The sequence below is a fragment of the Gobio gobio genome (assembly GCF_949357685.1).
Source record: "Gobio gobio genome assembly, chromosome: 18".
NCBI classification, from domain to species: Eukaryota; Metazoa; Chordata; class Actinopteri; order Cypriniformes; family Gobionidae; genus Gobio; species Gobio gobio.
The window spans coordinates 3,308,016-3,327,709 of record NC_137111.1 but is presented as its reverse complement, the minus strand read 5'-3'; the positions used below and the strand labels follow the sequence as shown (position 1 = coordinate 3,327,709).

Below are 19,694 nucleotides of genomic sequence, written 5' to 3'. Positions count from 1 at the left end.
AAACTCTGAATGCTTTTGATGAGAATCTGAATGCTGAATATATCACTAGCACATAATCTCCAGCATGTTCAGTTGTGATGTTTGTGATGGTCAGAGATCCAGTTTGATTGTCCAGCTTCAGTCTGTCTCTCAATCTCCCAGCACGTTCATCATATACAGCGATGAGGTTGAACAGTTTATAGATTTCTGCTATTACAATGTTTTCATCTCCAAACCACCACTGAATCCAATCATCATACTTCACTTCAGTAAGACCAGAGTCTAGAGCGACTGAATCTCCCTCCGTCACCGACACTGACTTCACTTCATCTGTCAAACACACACATGGAGAACAAACAGAAACACAGATTAATACTGTTAAATAACTTTATAATGCTTTACTAAATTAAATAGTTTAAAATGTAAAATAAGCAATATCATAAAACAACTACAGCAAAATAGTGTATGGATTAATTTCATTCAAAAAACCGTTGAAACCTTTTTTTAACTCACCATGGACAGAGAGAAGGATATGATTCCTCATATAGTTGGTCTTATAATATCCAGCATGTTCAGTTGTGGTGTTTGTGATGGTCAGAGATCCAGTTTGATTGTCCAGCTTCAGTCTGTCTCTGAATCTCCCATCAGGAACATCATCATATACAGTGAAGCTGTCGGCCGGTTTATTGAATTCAGCGATTACAGTGTTTCCAAACCTCCACTGAATCACATCATCATCCTTCACTTCAGTGAGACCAGAGTCTAGAATGACTGAATCTCCCTCCATCACTCTCTTCTCTTCATCAACCCCGCCTGAAGAACAGAGTTTTTCACAGATTAAAGCTTTAAAATCACTTGATGTTGGTTTGATGAAGCTTCACTAAAATACTTTTATTCATTTAAATGTGAAGTGAATAATATTCTGCAGCAGTACAAAGACAAAAGAAGATGAATGAAAAGAGAAATAGATTCATAAATGGAACGATAACTAAATAAAAAAGACACTTTAATGTTTAATGTCATACTAACACTAAAGCTGTTGAGTATTTGAGCTTCATATTTACTTTATTTCCTTTAAAAGATTAGTTCGCTTCAAAATGAAAATGTCCTGATAGTTTGCTCACCCACATCTCATCCAAGATGTTCATGTCTTTCTTACTTTAGTGGAAAAGAAATTCCTTTTTTTTTAGGAAAACATTCCAGGATTTTTCTCCACATAATGGACTTCAATGGGAACCAACGGTTGAAGGTCCAAATCAATGCCATTTCAAAGGAAGGATAAGATCAGACCCTATTCCTCTGGGATCGTGCTGAGCCTCTGAAGCCCTTCCTTTGAAATTGCATTAATTTGGAACTTGGGTGTAGGGGGGCTTTATTTTCACAATAAGGTGGCATTTATTAATACATATAATCATTTTCACTCAATATGTTATTATTCAGGGCTGTACGTTAACTTTTGTTGCACATAGCACTGGTGCAACAGAGGTTGAACATTTTGTTTTATGCAAACTCCTAATTAAATCCAAACAAAAGGAAAAAACGTGTAGGTTATAATCTCCTGTGAGAGACGGAAAGATTTTGGAAAATAAATAAGATATTTCATATCCAGTAGATTTAAATGGAGTAAGCCTATTGTTAAATTCGTGGAAAATCAGGTGACAAGATCGCAAAACGTATAGGCAAAGCTTAAATTTAGCTCACCTCACAAAGCCACTCGTTCGTTATGAATTCATATGTTTCCATGGCTGCGATGTAACATTTAATTACGAACCTATTATTTATTTTGTAAATATATGTTTGTGCTTCACTCGTGTCATAATATTCACATAAAACAGCTTCACATACAAAAAAAGTGTTTTGGCGACCAGCGCTGGTGATGCTCAGCCCTATCACTGGGTGACAAACTATTGTAATATGCGGACAACATTTTGAAAATAACATCTAATAATCTATAATTAGTCATCTATAAATATATATCTATAAATAATCTATAGCCTAATCTTTTTTAATCTAACTATTTTGTACCTGCGCGCACATCCTGTGTGTTTACAAACAGTAAATTGGGCTATAGAAGAAGAAGAATTGGCTAAACTTGTTAAATCATCAAATTCAACAACATGAATGCTCGACCCTATACTGACTAAACTACTGAGAGATGCTTCCAGAGGTCATAGATCCTCTTCTTAATATCATTAATTCATCTTTGTCATTAGGATATGTATTGGAAACTTTTAAGCTGGCTATTATTAAATCTCTTATTAAAGGGGTGGTAAACCACGATTTCACTATTCTAACTTTAGCTAACGTGTAATGTTGCTGCTTGAGCATAAACAACATCTGCAAAGTTACAACGTTCAAAGTTTAAAGCAAAGGGAGATATTTGCTTTTAAAGAAATCAGTTTCTAAGAACTACAGCAAACGGCCAGCAGGCGACTACACACATTCCTCCAGAGTTGGTGACATCAACAGGCTCAATATTTACATAAACCCCTCCTCCGAGAATATTAAATAAGGGGGGGGGGGGGGCATTTTGTATCGTGGCACTGTTGTGGTATAGTTAGGCTGGAGTGTTGTTGCCGCGATGCCAAGGAAACGCTGTTATTTTCATCCGGATTGCAGGTCTGGGGTACTTGCTTTGTTCAGCCTTCATAGGGACGGGGTGCGTTGCAGAGCGTTTAACATACAGCATGTTATATGCACGTGTGTTTGAGTCAGCGGGGAACAGGCGCGTGCGGGGCTCCCGCAGCACATCTAACAGAGGAAAACATCCACCGTCTTCGCGATTTCAATGCCAGATTTGCACAACGTCAGCTGCGTGAAAAAAACACTGCCGGTGCGTGGATGCACGACGCGCGCGCTGCACATTTCACGGAGGACAACACAAACTTCCACAAACTTCGCGAGTTCAATACAGGATATGCACAACGGCTTGTCCTGAAAGCTGGATTTACAAACAGAAGCTGTTTACGGGCCACAACCTGTAAGTCTGATTTATTTTTCATCAATGTGTTTTCCTGTAATAGGTTGTAGCAAGGAAGTAAACAGATGACAACGCTGTTCTGCAAACCAGTCTGTTAAATGCTCATTCATACTTAACGTTATCCGACGAACACCTAACGTTACAAACACTAACGTTAAAATCTCAACAGCGAACTTGACATTAGTGTAAATGATTCTTTGATTAGAGCTTTTATGTATTGTTTATCTACAGGCATGCTAAACATGGTTCTGTGTGTGATTTGGCTAACTTACTAGTTAAAGCCAGTGCTTATAGTGTTCGTTTTGGGTTAGTTCTTGCGACAGATATTTGGCTATAATCGTTCTAAAAATACAAAAGTTAAAGTGCCATTCAGTAGCGATCATTATAGATCCGCAGTCTTTACTCTTGAGGACTGAACAGGTTCTGCTCGATCATCTTCACTCAAATGTTCTGGGTCTGATTCGGGCTCATATGGTTTTATTGACGCCGTTGTTTCTAATACTGACCAAAGCACAGCCTCCGGTAAGGGGCGTGACGTTTCCGACAACCGTGCACTGCGGTTAGCGAATCAGAACACACTAGGCCAGCTAACCAATCTGAGCCCACTGCGTATTTTTGAGGGACTGGCTTCATACAACCCGGAAAGCATCAGACCGTTTTACAAGGAGGGACAGAGCAGTGTAGAATAAAGGTCAAATATATGAAAAATAAGGCAATTTTTTTTAAAACGAAGCATGAACACATGTTACAGTGCACCCCACAAACACAGTCAAGCCTTCAAAAGAATGTGTTTTACCACCCCTTTAAAAAGCGCAGCTTAATCCTACAGAATTAGTCAATTACAGGCCAATCTCAAATCTACCCTTTCTGTCAAAAATACTAGAAAAGGCAGTGTCTTCACAACTATGCTCCTTTTTAGAAAGAAATGGTATCTGTGAGGATTTCCAGTCAGGATTTAGACCGTATCATAGTACTGAGACTGCTCTCATCAGAGTTACAAACAGTGATGGAAAGAGTACTGAAAAAGCATACTCAAGTAAAAGTGATAGTAGACTAAAAGTACCTGTCCTAAATACTACTCAAAGTAGGAGTAAAAAGTAGCCCTTTTAAAAGTACTCAAGAGTAGTGAGTATTATGTTATTGTCACATAGACGAACTCCATGATTCCCTCCTCTGACCACCGGAGGCAGCCCTCTCCCGAATACTGACTCACACTTACACTGACTCACTACATTTCCCATAAGCCCGTGCCTTGGACTGATCACTGTGCCAGCTGACACTCAACACTGGGATCTATAAGGTACTCACTTACCTCGTAGTACTTTGCGAAGTCTTGTTTTGCCGTGGTGAACTTTACTAAGCATTATCTCCAAGTCTGACTATCTGTTGCTGATCCTGTTTGCTATCCGTTATCGACCCTTTGCTGCCTGCCTCTGACCCTTGCCTGTTATACTGTTCTGTGAGTGATATCTGCCTGCCCTGACCAACTGCCTGTCAACTGTTTACGATTCTGCCTGCCCCGTCATTCCTGTTTGCTCCTGTCTGACCCTGCCTGTACCATTACGATTGTTCTTAATAAAAGCATGCAAATGGATCCCTGACAGAGTGATGATTCGTTACAGTTATGAATGTTATTCCACCTTATAAAATTTGTACCCTGCAAATTAAAAATGTAGCTTATACTGTTTTATGGATGATTCTCAGTAAGAACAAAAAAACATGAGATAACCAACAGTATTTCAGTATTTATCCAAGTTTTATTTTTGACTGTTAACACTAAAAATACAGCCATGTGATATTTGAGAAAGCCACCAATAATCTGGTAACTTGAACACCATTCTGTAGAGGTTTTCTTCCGGTCAAATAAAAAAAGGTTGCAAAGCGTTGTACATTAACAGTTTTACGTTAAAAAGCAGCATTCATTGTACTGCTTTAATTTCAATGGATGTTTTCTCTGTAAAAAGAATACACTTCAGAAAACAGAATCGAGTAACTCTGAATATAGCACTGAATATTTTTTCTTGCAATTTAAAAAAAAAACCTGATTTAAATATAAATCTGATGTTTTATGAAAGTTATTTGCTATATACAAGGACTAAAATTTTAAATCGCCATGTGAGAACACCTTACATTAAAATATGCACTTCAATAAGCCGACAGAAAGCAGGTTAATGCATTTACATGTTGAGCATTGATGTAAGGGACACAAATCTAGCAGTGCCGATCGGTTAATGCCTAATGCACTGAAGCCCCAACATTATGAAGCTGCAGACTCGGAGCCTGCTGCATCTACAGTCCCGCACCAAGAGTCCCGCATTCTCAGGCCCCTCGTTTTTCGAGACAGCGCCTCCTGCTGTTCGGAAGATCGTATAACACCTGCACACAGAGTCCCGCATTCTCAGTCTCGCTTCTTTTAAAGTTTTTCAAATAAGTTAACACAAAATAATAACAAAATAACATATTTGCGTTCCCTGCTCAGTGCATGTGCCAAAAAACACACTGTGTTCTCTGACTAACAAATTACCCAGTAGTTATTTTTTGAGTGTGGGTGGAAGGCTAGCCTAATCGAAAGAAAATTACTGATGGAAGAGATACAATTAGCCTACAGATTGAACTATCTTTTTATCAATATTAATATTGTGTGATTATTATATTGCCTCAATGTTTTTCAAATTCCAATGTTTCTTTCAGTTCAACCTATGCTAATGGTCTAATTAACATACCATGCTAACATTACAAACCCTGTTTTTTGATATATTGAATGCAATGCAAAGCTTAACTCAAATAAGAATAGACAAAACACCAATAATAAACAATTCTGTACTTTATTTAACAATCACCTAAACATCATGTTGCTGTAAAAAGGACAAAGAAAAGAAAAAAGTAAGAAAGAATTTTGTTAGTGACTTTACTTTTTATCTTCAATTGCATAAGGTAAAATAATAACTTTACTTTCTGGTTGGTGACTGTTTTTTCATTCGTTTGGCAATCGCTCTGTCAAATTCCTCGACTTCACTAAAATAATTGCCATTGTCAAAAATATTGTGTAATAATAAATTATATATTTTTTGCAAAGGCAAATTACAAGCATACCTAGGGTGATAAGTAAGGCCACTGAGGAACACCTCCTCAGCCTCCTGCCAGGACAATGCCTGCATCTCACATAGGCCATGAATGATGGCCTGTCCATATAAATTAATTAATTAATTAATTAAACATATAAAACATTGCATATATGGCAATAATAGAAATAATCCAATTGACAAACATGTTTGGGTCCTCCTCAGGAAAAGAAAACTACAAATTAACTCGACTTCATCTGTGAAGTTCAGTTGAGTTTTAGACTTATCAAGCAGAGCTTTGAGGGGTTCAGAAAGAATGTCTGCTGTTGCTTATTGTCCATGTAGACTGGCACACGTGGCTTTGGGGGGAACCACTTTGGTTTCCCATTGAGAACATCCTGTGGGGCAAACAAAAAGTGTTATTTTATATACATTATTTCATATTCATATTATATACATATCAAGAACTTCATATCACAGTTTAATTAACATGGATTCATTTTAATATGTAAGTTTTATAAGTAGGCTACTCATTTAAGTAGGCTACATAAATTATATAAAGTAAAAAAATTACTCCATTTGACATTAATTAATTCAATTTATAGTTTTAAGATAAAAGGTAATTTAAAAAAAAGGTCAAACTGTAAATCTGATTAAATAATTAATGATGACATTCTTTGATATTAACACAGTCAGGCCCGGTTTCACAGACAGGGCTTAGACTAAGCCAGGATTAGTCCTTAGTTCAATTAGGACATTTAAGTAACTTTTATAAACGTGTCCAAGAAAAAAACATTACTGGTGTGCATCTTGAGACAAAACAATGCCACTGACATATTTTAAGATTTGTCAGTGCAAGATTCTTTCAGTTAAAACAGCTCAAACATGCATTTTAGTCTAGGACTAGCTTAAGCATTGTCTGTGAAACCGGGGGTCAATGTATTTAATTGGTCTACCTTAATTTTAATCGGATTTTACAATGGCTTGTCTACAAAAAGTCCAAGGTTAAAGGCTCTAAGCTATAAAAAATATTTTCGGGAAAAAACTGTCTTTACAAATATTAAATGAGCTATTCATGTTGGTGTCGATGAGCTAAAGTGGTTTGATTAAAAAATAAATGTGTTAAATAAAATTGATGATACTCACGTTTCGGCCCAAATCCTTCACATTGCAATTGCATTGTTTACCCGATCCAATTTGATAGGAGGCGCTGTCTCGAAAAAACGAGGGGCCTGAGAATGCGGGACTCTGGGTGCGGGACTGTAGATGCAGCAGGCTCGAAGCCTGGCAAACAATCAAGCTAAATGAAGTGTTTCCAGCAGATGGCAACGCAAGCTCAGTAAAAATAGCGCAGTAAAAGTACAGATACAACACTTAAAACATACTCAAGTAAAAGTAAAAGTACACTGTTTTTAAACTACTTAATAAAGTACAATTCCTGAGAAAAACTACTCATTACAGTAACAAGAGTATTTGTAATTCGTTACTTTACACCAATGGTTACAAATGATTTGCTCTTATCATCCGATCGTGCTTGTATCTCTCTATTAGTGTTACTCGATCTTAGCACTGCATTCGATACTATCGACCATAACATTCTTTTGAATGGACTCGAAAATTATGTTGGCATTAGTGGAATTGCATTGGCATGGTTTAAATCAGTGGTTTTCAAACGTTTTTTTTTTGCGACCCATATACTAGGCCTAAAGCCTTTACATTCAAACAAGTCAAGCCAAGCATAAGAATATTTATATACAATTGGTCATTTGACTCTATTCTCCATTAAACCACTAGATGGCACAAACACTTTTGATGATTGATGCATATTCGCAATGCAAAGTTGATTCTGCACTAATTTGATAGATAGACCTCTCTCTCTCTCTCTCTCTGTATATATATATATATATATATATATACACAGGAGGCGAATTAACTGGTTAATCGTAAGCAACAAGAATTGTAACCAATTGTTTGATTGAAAAAAGTCACATTTAATTGCATTGCATTCAGAAAAAATACCGGTAAATAAAGCAAAATAGAAAATAAAGCAAAAGGTAAATAAAGCAAAAAGCAAAATAATGTACTACAAACATTATAAACACTACAAACATAGCTATAGGTTATTTTAGTTCCCCTCACTCCACAACAAATTGTAACGAGTAGGAATATGGTGTGGCCCCTTTAAGAGCTGCATGCTCCCTGTTGAACTGTCTGCAAAGTATGTGTGCCCTGCGCCTCGAGCACTCCCTTGTATGCAGGTTATTTTCTGTTTTCTGTTGCTCAAATCAAGTTGTTTTGTTTATTAAGTAATGCTGTGGACGGTATAGCGTTTGTGACGGACTGTTACGCGAGTTTCACAGGGAATAAAGTGGAGCTGTGAAATGTCCATCGCCTGCAATAACTCCGCTTAAGTGAGCTATCACGAGTAGGGGTGGGAATCACAGGTCAACACACGATACGATAATATCACAATATTTTGCCCACGATAACGATATATCACGATACCAGCGATTCTGTGACAGACGATATTGCAAGAAAATCACCCACGATATATCACGATATCATTTTGTAAATGGAAAAAAAAGCATCAAAAAAGTCATATGATCATGTATTTAATTTATTAAAACTTCATCTTTTTTGAAATAGCATTAAAGTACAGTAAGTGCATATAAAGCTATCAAACAGCCATGAGAGAACAGTTTCTGTGACTAAATGATTTATAATAAAGAAAGGTCACATCACTAACTTATTCATAGCAGAAACATTTCATATTTAGAAATTGCAAAATGCACACATTAATAAAAATGTACAAAAACACACCCAGTATAAAACCTTATATAATAAAATATGGTCACATTTGAGTACCAAGCGGTACAATAATAAACTTGTCTTTTAAACATGTACACTGTCAGAGTCCTGCACGGGTGAAAAACATCCTAGTGTGTCGGATACGGGTGCAGGTCGGGTAGGACAAGGGAGAAACACGGGTCTAAACACAGGTTTTAAACAGTCACGTGCAAACGAAAAATAAAATAAAAAAAAATATATATATATATATAATATATATATATGCGCATGTATATTGTAGATGTGTTCCTAAAACATATATGCATATTTTTAGGAACAGATCTACAAAAATATGCCTGTATTTCAAGTTGATAAAATAATTTCAAATCCATATCAGTTCATTTGTGGCCGCGCGGCGCGCGCTCTCCCAGGAGAATCACAACCGCGCGAGCGATCTGCCTGCACTGCAGTCGAGATGGATCCCGAGTTGAAGAAAAGATAGCCGCGAATGTTAAACTTCATCGCTGAGGAAGCACACCATAGTACACAGATAACTGTGGTAACAAACCAAGCACAAGCAGTTCTATCAAAAAAGGTAGCTTTGCCATACAAATGTCATCCAGCGTAGGCTGATTCACTGATGGCGCACGAGGTGGGAATGCATGTTGGTTGTGTTGCCATTGTATTTTATTTTTCCGAGACAGTTCTTGCGGATTACATAGTCTTTAGTGAGCTTTTTTTGTATCGTCACTACAAAATCCAAAATGGACCCAAACTTTTTATTTAAAAGACGCGGGTGCATTTGTGATTTTTTTTGACGGCCAGCCATTGCGCTCGTATTTCTTCTTCACTGTTCCGTTCATCTGATCATCTGCAATCTGGGAAGCGCCACGCCACCACCACAGGAAGTCTGGGGGTACTGCCACTCCGGTAAGCCAAGGCGTAACCAGCCACAATGTAGATATTAATTTAAATATTCAGTTTTTAAAAATATCGATACTTGGAGCCAGAGTATCGATAACGTCTCGCGGCCGGAAATATCGCGATAAATCGGCATATCGATTTTTTGTCCCACCCCTAATCACGAGTTTCCTCTGGACACAACACGTTACAAATCCTATAAATGTCATGGTATTCAGAACAGATCAAGAATTTAAAAATATAAGTGGCCTATATAACTATAAAGCCAAAATGAAATAATTTAATGAGAATCTGAAAGTAACCAGCGTTAGGCTCACGATTATTTATTATAGGCTCACGCTGAATGGCACGAATTGTAGGCTACTACTGATTATTTAAACTGAGCTGTGTAACTTTTTATATGTTAGGTTGAATATTTTATGTTGATAATGAACTGACCGGGACGTCAAGTTTGCAATGCTGGAATATGTTTTTGTGCGCTGGAGGCGCCCCCGTGCGAATGAAACATAAAATACTCCATCATTTTGGTCATACAGATAATAAGAGTAGGACATTGTTCAAAATTGCAAAGTGTTTACTTACATTGTGCTATTGTAAAATAAAATAAAATAAAAAACAAGATGTGCTTTCTGTCGTCTGGTTTCCTTTCCGTGAACTTGTTTGAGGAGGGCCGTGCCTCACGATAATGAACCAAACTCAGCAGCTCAGTCGCAGTTTTTTCTTTCTTTTTGTTAATCTGTTAATTATTTAAGTCAAATATATTTAGCAAAATTATTCCTTTTATATATGCCTATAGACTGATTTTATGAAAACAAAATTATTATTTTTTTATTTTTAATGTAACTTTTTTTTAAATCATCCTGGCGACCCAGGGTTTGAAAACCACTGGCTTAAATCATACTTATCTGACCGTTTTCAGTTTGTAGCAGTAAAAGAAGAGATGTCACACCGATCACAAGTTCAGTCTGGAGAACCGCAAGGCTCAGTACCAGGGCCGTTGCTTTTCACCCTGTACATGCTACCACTGGGAGATATCATTAGGAAGCATGGGGTTAGTTTTCATTGTTATGCTGACAATACTCAGCTCTATATTTCTTCATGCCCTGACAAAACTTACCAATTCACAAGATTAACGGAATGCATAGCTGATGTAAAAAATTGGATGACTAGTAATTTCCTACAACTTAATTCAGAAAAAAAATTAATTTTTAATTATTGGACAAAAAAACGTCTCTGTTACGTATGTAACCCTCGTTCCTTGAGGAGGGAACGGAGACATAACGTCAGTGACTAACGAATGGGGGTTTCGCTTAGAAGCCAATCATCTTCGAGATCTTAGAAAACGCCCAATGGCAGTGCCAATGCCATGGGCATGCGGAATTTTCATGCGTAACTCCGCCCCACCGCGTGGGTATATAAGGAAGTACACTGGCAACATCGCATTATGTTTACCTGCTGAGGAGCCAATTCAAGTCAAGTCAAGTCAACCTTATTTATATAGCGCTTTTAACAATGCAGATTGTTTCAAAGCAGCTTTACAGTGTTAAACAGGAAAATAATGCAACATAATTTGATATAGCCATTCTGGAGAAAATGGTGATGTCATCAGTTCATTTCAATTATCATACAGCGACAGTGTGGGCTTTAGATGAGTAATTTAGTTTATATGGTTAATTTAGTTCAATAATTAGATTTATTTGGATATTTAGTTGAAAAATTTAGAAAAATTGAGTGTCCCCAACTGAGCACGCCAAGACTGAACTCCCGGCCGTTCCAGCGATACAGCGGATGTGGCAGAGGGACGTTACGTCTCCGTTCCCTCCTCAGTGAACGAGGGTTACATACATAACCAAGACGTTCCCTTTCATTCAGTCACTCCAAGTAACGTCAGTGACTGACAAATGGGGGAAGCGGGGAGGAGTCTGCACAAACTGAATCGCGTAGCCGAGCCTGATGGTCTTCGTGACCCATGGGGACAGTCCCGGAAGCTGTAGCCAGGCTCCCAGGAACTATAACAGTGGGGTAATTCGGACCACAGACGTACCCAGGGTGGGGCAGTGAGGCAGCGTGACTGGCCCAGACGTGGGAGGTGTAGCGTCTAGGTGTGGGGGCACAGTCAGCAGCTGCATCCTGACAGAGGAGACCAGGGAAGGACGTGCGTTCCACTGGGGTCTGCTCTGAGAGGAGGCTGGCGAGAGAGAGGGACGAGAGCGGCGCGGCTCACACTGCCATCACCGGTCTCTGGGGGCTCAGAGATGGGGACATGAGTTCTTTCCTGTCGCTGCTAGCCCGGGGACCAGAAGGGGAAGGACTTTCCACCGGGGGAAGGAGAGGCCCTGCTACCATACCCTGGAAAGAACTGGAACCCATCTCTGAGTTGTCCACATCCAGCCTGGCATTTAGGCAGGCTGCGGAGCGGACTGGGCATCATCCTCCAAGGTGCGGCCCAGGTGAAGGCTGCTGCTGGGGCCGGGCGGGAGTGGGGAGGGCGCCCTCGGCGGTGAGCAGGCTGAGGTGACTGAGCCGGGTGCTGGAGCTGGCCGATGGGGCAGTATGTGTTACAGCCTCAGTCTGCTTCTGGGCGGCCTAGAACTGTAGGGCGGAGTCCTCGGCCGTGCTGCCAAAAAGGCCAGCCTGGAATATGGGCGAGTTGAGGAGGCGGGCTCGCTCAGCCTCCCCCACATCACCAGGTAAGGCCGGGTGTCCCTCCTGGACCACAGCTGTGGACATCGCCCGACCCAGGGAGCATGTGGTCACCTTCATCGCCCGGAGGGTGGGGTCGGTGGTGGCACGCAACTCATTGAAGAGCCCTGGGTCAGCTCTACTCTCGTGCATGAGCACGGGGTCGGCGGCTTGCCCCATAGCTCTGCAGGACTTCGCCACCGAAGTAGACGAGCCCACAGGCTTTGGGAGGGCGCTTAGCCACGCCACGTCGAAGCACTCCGTGGACACCGTAGTGCGTAACAGAGCATTCACGGTAGGTTGGGGTGTGGCAGAGGGGACTCTCCCTCCTTTACAGAGGTCACTGAGTCTCGACCGCAACATCACGATGGTCATGTTCCCGCAGTGGGAACATGGCACATCCACAAACACTGCCCGAACGTGCTGAAGCCCAAACACTGAGCAGTGATTGTGCCCATAAAGCCCCGTTCACACCGCCAGCGATGATGTCGCTGCATGTCGCCAGCGCCAGAGATTCATGTCGCTAGTAGGCATTCCCACTACAGGTTGCCTATGAACGTCATTAAAAGATCACCCTCCTCCTTCCATGCATCTTTTTTTTTTTAAATGTGTCTCTGTATGTACCATAGACAGGTATGTACACAGAGACATATGTAAAGAACAGGGAAATTGCTAACAGCTAAAATCAACATCTCCATCTTAACACGACACCGCAGTAGCACGTGCACTACACTGACTTCACTCCTATTGGTTGTCGCTCGCGAAAATCGCTTCTCATTTGCATAAAGTTGAAATTTCTGAACTTTTGACGCTTGTCTCGTGTCGCTTGACATGCCCGCATTCTTGTCTCGTGTCGCCGGAAGTCGCCAGCGCTCCATTGAAATGAATGGGATTGAATGGGTGTTGCTTTGCCACTGCGTGTCGCTGGCGGTGTGAACGGGGCTTAAGACAGCAACGGAGATCGATCGTCTTGAAAAAGACGTGCCACGCGCAAGCTCTTTTTGTGAGAGGAAAGCTCTGCAGAGTGCTGAAGCGCCCAGGGAAAACACACACAGCTGTTGCAGATCACTGCACAGATCAGCAGGCAGGCAATGTGAGATCGCTGGAACACGCCGTCACACCAACACCCTGGAGAACCGCTCGTCTCGAAGACTGAAGAGAGGACTTCAGAATTCAGGCTTGCAGGAGTGAAGAGATGCTCTTGACTCCAAAGCAGAAACATAATGCGATGTTGCCAGCGTACTTCCTTATATACCCACGCGGTGGGGCGGAGTTACGCATGCAAATTCCGCATGCCCATGGCATTGGCACTGAGATATGTAAGTAATAAGCAATTTCATAGCAATTTCAGGAGGGTCTCTCGGAAGAATTTAGAGGATTCACTCCTATAATTAAATGTGTCTGTCAGAAAAAGTTTTCTTTAAATTATGAATGGATTATATATACAAAGTGAGAAAAGAGCACCCGTTTATAGCGCACCTGAGCTCACACAAAACTTTAAAGTAAACTACATTTACATCCTACCTAAGCTTTGGTTTTATGATGAGTGGATTTGCCGGTGTGTAGGTCTCAGCCAGTTAACCTGCGCTAAACATACTCTTGTTTCTGAAGGATATTGAGCGGGAGAAGCATGTGGCATCAACTACTCTCACACTCAAACCAGCGGCTGTGTTTTACACACATGGAAAACTGTTGTTTTACACACATGGAAATCTCACACATGCCACTTCAGCAAATGCATTAACACACATGTTGCACTGTACAGCCCGGTTATTGTTAGTGGTGCTTGCGTAGCATCACTATTACTATCTCACCCAGGAACGGTTTCTTATTCTTATTCTTTATTCTGGACACTTTTTCGGCGCGCTTCTCCTCCCACATTTTTTGTCACAGACCCATGAATGAGGCGTCAAATCGACCGGCCTATACGGGAATGGTGTGCTATATCTTTTCTAAGAGGTCGGGGTTACGATGTTCGCCCCAGGGGCGAAAAAGTAGCCGAAAAATCCCATTGACTTAACATTGCGACGAATTTTGACCCCTCGTAGCTCCGAGCGAGGATTTCGTAGAAACTCGTGACTTACCACATTTGAAGAGGCTGACAGGCCCTGTAAGATGACACATCGCAATGGGGTATAAGTTGTTCCCCTGGGGTGCAGGAGCTGCCCAAAATTTGCCCCCATTCATTTTCTATGGGGAGGATGTCCCATTAAGCTTGTGTTTCTCTTACTATGGGAAATTGCATAGGGATTTTGTATTGACCACAGCTCTGGCTCACAGTGTCTCAGAGAGAAGGGGGTGGGCTCAATTTACTCAGACAGCCAATCACTATCTCAGGATGATTGTCAACCTATGAAACCACGCCCTAGCAACCATTTAGAGCTCCCTAGCAACTGATCCCATAGACTTCCATTGAAAGAGATCAAAGGGATATCTTTGGATAGAAGTGTCATAGAAACACGAGGGTGGGTTTGTTTGACTCGGGGCATCAACAGCCAATCACAAATCACTGTCAACACTTCCTAGCCACGCCCTAGCAACCATTATCAAGCAGCCTAGCAACCGTTTAGCAAGACCTATATCTCTGCCTCAGAACATCATAGAGGCATGGGGGTTGGGTCTTTTGGCTCATGCTAGCAAACTGGACTTTCAACGTGCTACACATGCTAGCAGTGAATAGCTACATGCTAATAGTGATTAGCTTAGGGTTAGAACATGCTAATCATGTTATCATTATGCTAGCAACATGCTAATCATGTTAGCATTATGCTAACAACATGCTAATTGTGTTAACATTATGCTAACAAAATGCTAATTGTGTTAACATCGTCATGCTAATCATGTTAGCATTGTGCTAACTTCATGCTAATCATGTTAGCCACATGCTAACAACATGCTAATCGAGTTACAATCAGGTTAGCAACATGCTATTCATGTTAGCATTATGCTAGCAACATGCTAATTGTGTTAGCATCATGCTAGCATCATGGTAATCATGTTAGAATCGTCATGTTAATATTATTAGTATTATGCAAACATCATGCTAATCATGTTAGCATCATGCTAGCAACATGCTAATCATGTTAGCATCATGTTAGCATTATGCTAATCATGTTAGCATCAAGCAAGCAACATGCTAATCATGTCTGGCTCACAGTGTCACACGAGGGTGGGTTTGTTTGACTTGGGGGATCAACAGCCAATCACAAATCACTGTCAACACTTCCTAGCCACACCCTAGCAACCACTAACTTCATGCTAATCAGGTTAGCTACATGATAACAAAATGCTAATCGTGTTAACATAATTCTAGCAACATGCTATTCATGTTAGCATTATGCTAGCAACATGCTAATCGTGTTAGCATTATGCTAGCAACATGCTAATCATGTTAGCATTGTCATGTTAATCATGTTAACATAATGCTAACATCATGCTAATCATGTTAACATAATGCTAGCAACATGCTAATCATGTTAGCATCATGTTAACATAATGCTAATCATGTTAACATAATGCTAGCAACATGCTAATCATATTAGCTTCGTCATGCTATTCCTGTTAGCATCATGCTAACATAATGCTAATCATGTTAACATCATGCTAGCTACATACTAATCATGATAGCAAAATGATAATCGTGTTAGCATTATGTTATCAACATGCTAATCATGTTATTATCATCATGCTAATCATGTTAACATCATGGTAACATCATGCTAATCATGTTAACATTATGCTAGCTATATGCTAATAATGCTAGCAACATGCTAATCGTGTTAGCATTATGTTAGCAAAATGTTAATCGTGTTAACATAATGCTAACAAACATGCTAATCATGTTAGCATCATGTAATCATGTTAGCATTAAGCTAACATCATGCTAATCATGTTAGCATTAAGTTAACATCATGCTAATCATGCTAACATAATGCTAACAAAATGCTAGTCATGTTAGCATTTGCTAACAACATGCTAATCGTGTTAGCATGAGGTTTGTGTGATCATATCTCCGCATCAGAACATCACAGAGACTTGGACACAGGGCTGGTCTCATTTGAATCGGCCTATACAGCAGCTAATAACTAGTGACATACAAATCTCATAGCCACGCCCTAGCAACCAGTTAAAACACCCTAGCAACCAGAAAACACATGAATAAGCCATATCTCAGAACCATTGTAGAAGTACAGAGTTGGGCTCTTTTGACTCACACTGGCAAATTGTCTTTATATATCACCCCATGAACTGTATAGCCACACCCTGGCAACCATTTAGAGTACCCTAGCAACCGTATTGCAAAATAAAGGAGCCATATCTCAGCCCCAGAACATTGTACAGTCATGAGGGTGGGGTCATTTGACTCAGACTGACCAATTGTCTTTAAATATCACCCTGTAAACTGTATAGCCACACCCTAGTAACAATTTACAGTACCCTAGCAACCGTACAAACACATGAATAAGCCATATCTCAGCCCCAGAACATCCTACAGACATGTTGCTTGGCTTTTTTGCATTATCCGGGTGGCGAGTTTTGCCACGGCAAGCACCACTAACATTTTCTTCAGGAAATGTACATTCTAGTTTTATATTTACTGTTTTATATTTAGGGTTTGAAATTAATACCCGTCAACTGTGGAGGGTAACGCTGTCAAATCACTAGGCAATTTGGTGGGTTAATTATTATGTTTTCCAGTGGCGGGCTGTGCATTTCACACCTAGGCTTTCAGTTGTATCCTACCTGAATTAATTCCCCTCTTAATAAAATCATCATGATGCCACGGCTATAGAAACCATTAATATTATACAGAAACACAGTATAACACGGCATTGCATATCTAATGAAGCGAGAATGAATTATTAAATTATTAAATCATTAAAGTATTATTAACACTGGAAACCCAATTGACGCCTGCAGCCACAGCTGCGCCACATACATCATATCTAACAGAAGTATCGATCCACTCCGGGTTTTCCGTGCATTTTTTAAAGTAGGCTACCTTTTTGTGTGCAAATTCTACAGGAAAGAAAACACAACAGCATAAATAGTTCTTGAAAAATCTTACCAACACTATGACAAATTTATTTCTGGTTTTTCATTAAAATTCAAACCCACAAACAAAAACTCACGATTTTAACAGTATGAAAATATTGAAAATAACATATTAATAACGAAAATAATAATATTAATAATACATTTTGATCATTAATTTACAAGAAAATATAAAATAAATCACATTCATCACAGAAAAAATGGGGCACGGATTAGCCAGCCCAGGGCTGACTGTAGGACATAAAAAAATTAAATAAAATGCATTATAGCCTACTCACCGAAATAGGCTATGATAATTTGTACACAAAGCATTCCAAAGTGTGCAGCTGACCCATGCTCTCAAATAAATCAAGGAGATCCGCGGGACTTCAAAATCAGTGATGGCAGTTCATTTTTAGCCGGGACAGATCGAATAGCGTTCCGTGTGCGTTAAGCTGGAGAAGGCACTATGCGGGAATTTTGAAAATGGCTTTGTAAGTATGTTAATTAATACATTAATTTCTTCTCCTCTGTCAGTCATTGGGGTTTGAAAAAAACACTATTAAAACTACAGATGTTTTATCTTGTGCAGTTTGCTAGTTATAGTACACTCTCTGATCATCATATCAAAGGATGTGAAAATGCAGACGCCTGCTAGATGGCCCCGGGATCGCCAACTCGAATCTTGGCTGTTTAAATTGGAGTGATTATCTGATTGGTTAAAGCTCACAGTTTGTTTGCCATTCATTTAAACCTAAGAGGCGTCCGCAATATTGATTCTGAAGGCCTCAAGGCAGATTTTGTTAACCCTGGCAACACGTATTGCCTGAAATATGATTGGATAAAAGCTCTAACATAAATAAACACTACTGGAAGCAGCGCAACCAATATAAAAGCTATGAAATGAAGAAAATTAAATTATTGGGAATAATTTAACACACATTCATGGAAAAAATATATTAAAATTGAAGTCAGATATTCTGATAGTGATTAGGCCAGCAGGGAAGGCCTTGCTGGCCCTGACGGCCCACCACTGATGTTTTCTCACTTTGCTGGGGAAGTTTGTGTAAGCCAAATTTGCACAGATTTAGCACAAACACTCGCAACAATTCGTGAGTCATCATGATATATTTAATACAGCGTACTGCACAGTCAAACATACAAAGTCAGTGCTAGAAGGCTAGGCTACAATGGTACAATTAAATAGCCTAAATATATAAAGTTATGAAACTTCACTTTGCCCTCAGCCAAAACGATTTGCCAGGGAACAAATTATAGCCCTAATTAAAAATCGGGCATTATTTCTACACAAGATGAATTCTATTATGTTTTAACCACTACAGAGTCAGCGGCAGACGTCAGAAGGACTAGCCGAGGTAAGGCTGCTCTCAGCGGGGTTAATGAGCTCTGAGCACCGGTGATCGACTGGATCTCACAACTCCAAAAACATCAGATCAATAAACCATAGATTTGAACTTTAAACAAGTAGGGGAGCGCGGGGCACAACCTAACGCGGGGTTAGTTGTAACACACGTTTTAACCCTTTCTACACATGCCAGAATGACGAAACAGTGTATTTACTAGTTGCCATATAAACATTATTTAGAGAAAAAATAGCGGCAAAATTATTGTATGTATATGTATTTAACCATTTCAAAAGTAAATGTCATACTTAAGTTTAGTTTTCATCTCATTTTTTTTGTTTATTTAAAATAAGAAAAATCTGATATTATTTTAATCTTACTATTTTATTATTTATTATTTTAATCCCACCACATGTTACAATGTACCCCACCTATGAGGCATGTTGTCACATTTCACTTCCATTCTTTTGGGGTAAATCAAGAAAAAAGTATACACTGGATTAATGAAACAAAACCACATAATTGTACTAGACATGTGTGCAATTAATGTGGGAAAAAATAAATACTCTGAACCCCAAGTGGATTTACACAAACTGAGAAAGTCAAAAAGCGTTAGGTTGTGCCCCGCTCTCCCCTACATTCTTGCCTGAAAAACGTTAAAATCTACATTTTGTGACACACTAACAGTAGTATTTTTAAATTACGCAAGTTTTCTCTTCTGCTGGTTGGTGCGAGATGCATTCTGTTCTTTGCGTTATTTCCTGAGTCATGAGCTTCACTACAGCCGCTGTTGCTGACACTTACAGTGAATGTTAATCTTCTCTAACTCATTTAACCAGTAAATTATCACATGGTACCAGAACAGAAACAACTGAAGACATAAAA

At 39.7% G+C, this 19,694-nt stretch overlaps 1 protein-coding gene across 1 annotated transcript in view; it reads right to left on the bottom strand.

The window, feature by feature from the left end:
- The window catches only part of LOC307142566 (uncharacterized protein), a gene marked incomplete at its 5' end in the record, with an annotated part of 70,319 nt that extends 58,461 nt beyond the window's left edge, over window positions 1-11,858 (bottom strand). Inside the window, 3 exons of the mRNA XM_079843537.1 lie at window positions 145-309; window positions 736-792; window positions 11,774-11,858. Coding sequence (XP_079699663.1) covers window positions 145-309; window positions 736-792; window positions 11,774-11,858 — 307 coding nt within the window. The remainder of the gene's footprint in view (window positions 1-144; window positions 310-735; window positions 793-11,773) is intronic.
- Window positions 11,859-19,694: the final 7,836 nt, after the last annotated feature.